The 751-nt window shown below is 22.5% G+C and overlaps 1 protein-coding gene across 1 annotated transcript in view; it reads left to right on the plus strand.

The window, feature by feature from the left end:
• Nucleotides 1-386, plus strand: part of LOC105622892 (zinc carboxypeptidase-like) — a 4268-nt gene extending 3882 nt beyond the window's left edge. Inside the window, exon 6 of the mRNA XM_012204302.1 lies at nt 184-386. Within this exon, the coding sequence (XP_012059692.1) occupies nt 184-386 (203 nt within the window). The remainder of the gene's footprint in view (nt 1-183) is intronic.
• Nucleotides 387-751: the final 365 nt, after the last annotated feature.

Consider the following 751-nt stretch of genomic DNA (forward strand, 5'->3'; position numbering starts at 1 on the left):
TGTGTGTGTGTGTGTGTGTGTGTGTGTGTGTGTGTGTGTGTGTGTGTGTGTGTGTGTGTGTGTGTGTATGTGTATATATATATATAAAATTAACATATATTTGTTATTTTTATTAAATTAAATTAAAATATATTGCTTCTTTGTTATAAAGTTATAACTAATATAAAATGTAATCGTTCCTAGATTTGCCGAGCGGTCTTAGTGTAGATTACATGGCAAGTGTTTTAAATAAATCTGTTGTCTATCTCTACAAATTGCGCGACAAGAGTGAATACGGCTTTTTGTTACCACCTGAGCAAATTATTCCAACTGGAGAGGAGACTTTAGATTCTCTTGTAGCTATGTTTAATGAATTATATCAGCTTGATTATGCTAAAAATAATTAAATTTTTATAATTAATTATCATTGATTATATATTTTTATTTGATAAATAATGAATATTACATTTTCATATAATGATAAACAGATTTCGATTAATAATTGTACTTACTACTAAATTTCTAATTTTCTATGCTTTTGTCATTATTATTAGTAAAATTATCAATTTTATATATTATACATAGATAATAAATTATAAATTAAAGTATAAAACTATAAATAAAATTAAAATTATATGATTTTTATGAAATTTATATGATTTTTTAATAATAATTATAATTATATTCTAATTAATCAAAATACACAATTCAATCCTGTTTACAGATTATATTCTGAAAAGTACTAACATTCTTAACGTGACAATAAATATTA

Source organism: Atta cephalotes, assembly GCF_000143395.1.
Source record: "Atta cephalotes unplaced genomic scaffold scaffold00049, whole genome shotgun sequence".
Taxonomy (NCBI): domain Eukaryota; kingdom Metazoa; phylum Arthropoda; class Insecta; order Hymenoptera; family Formicidae; genus Atta; species Atta cephalotes.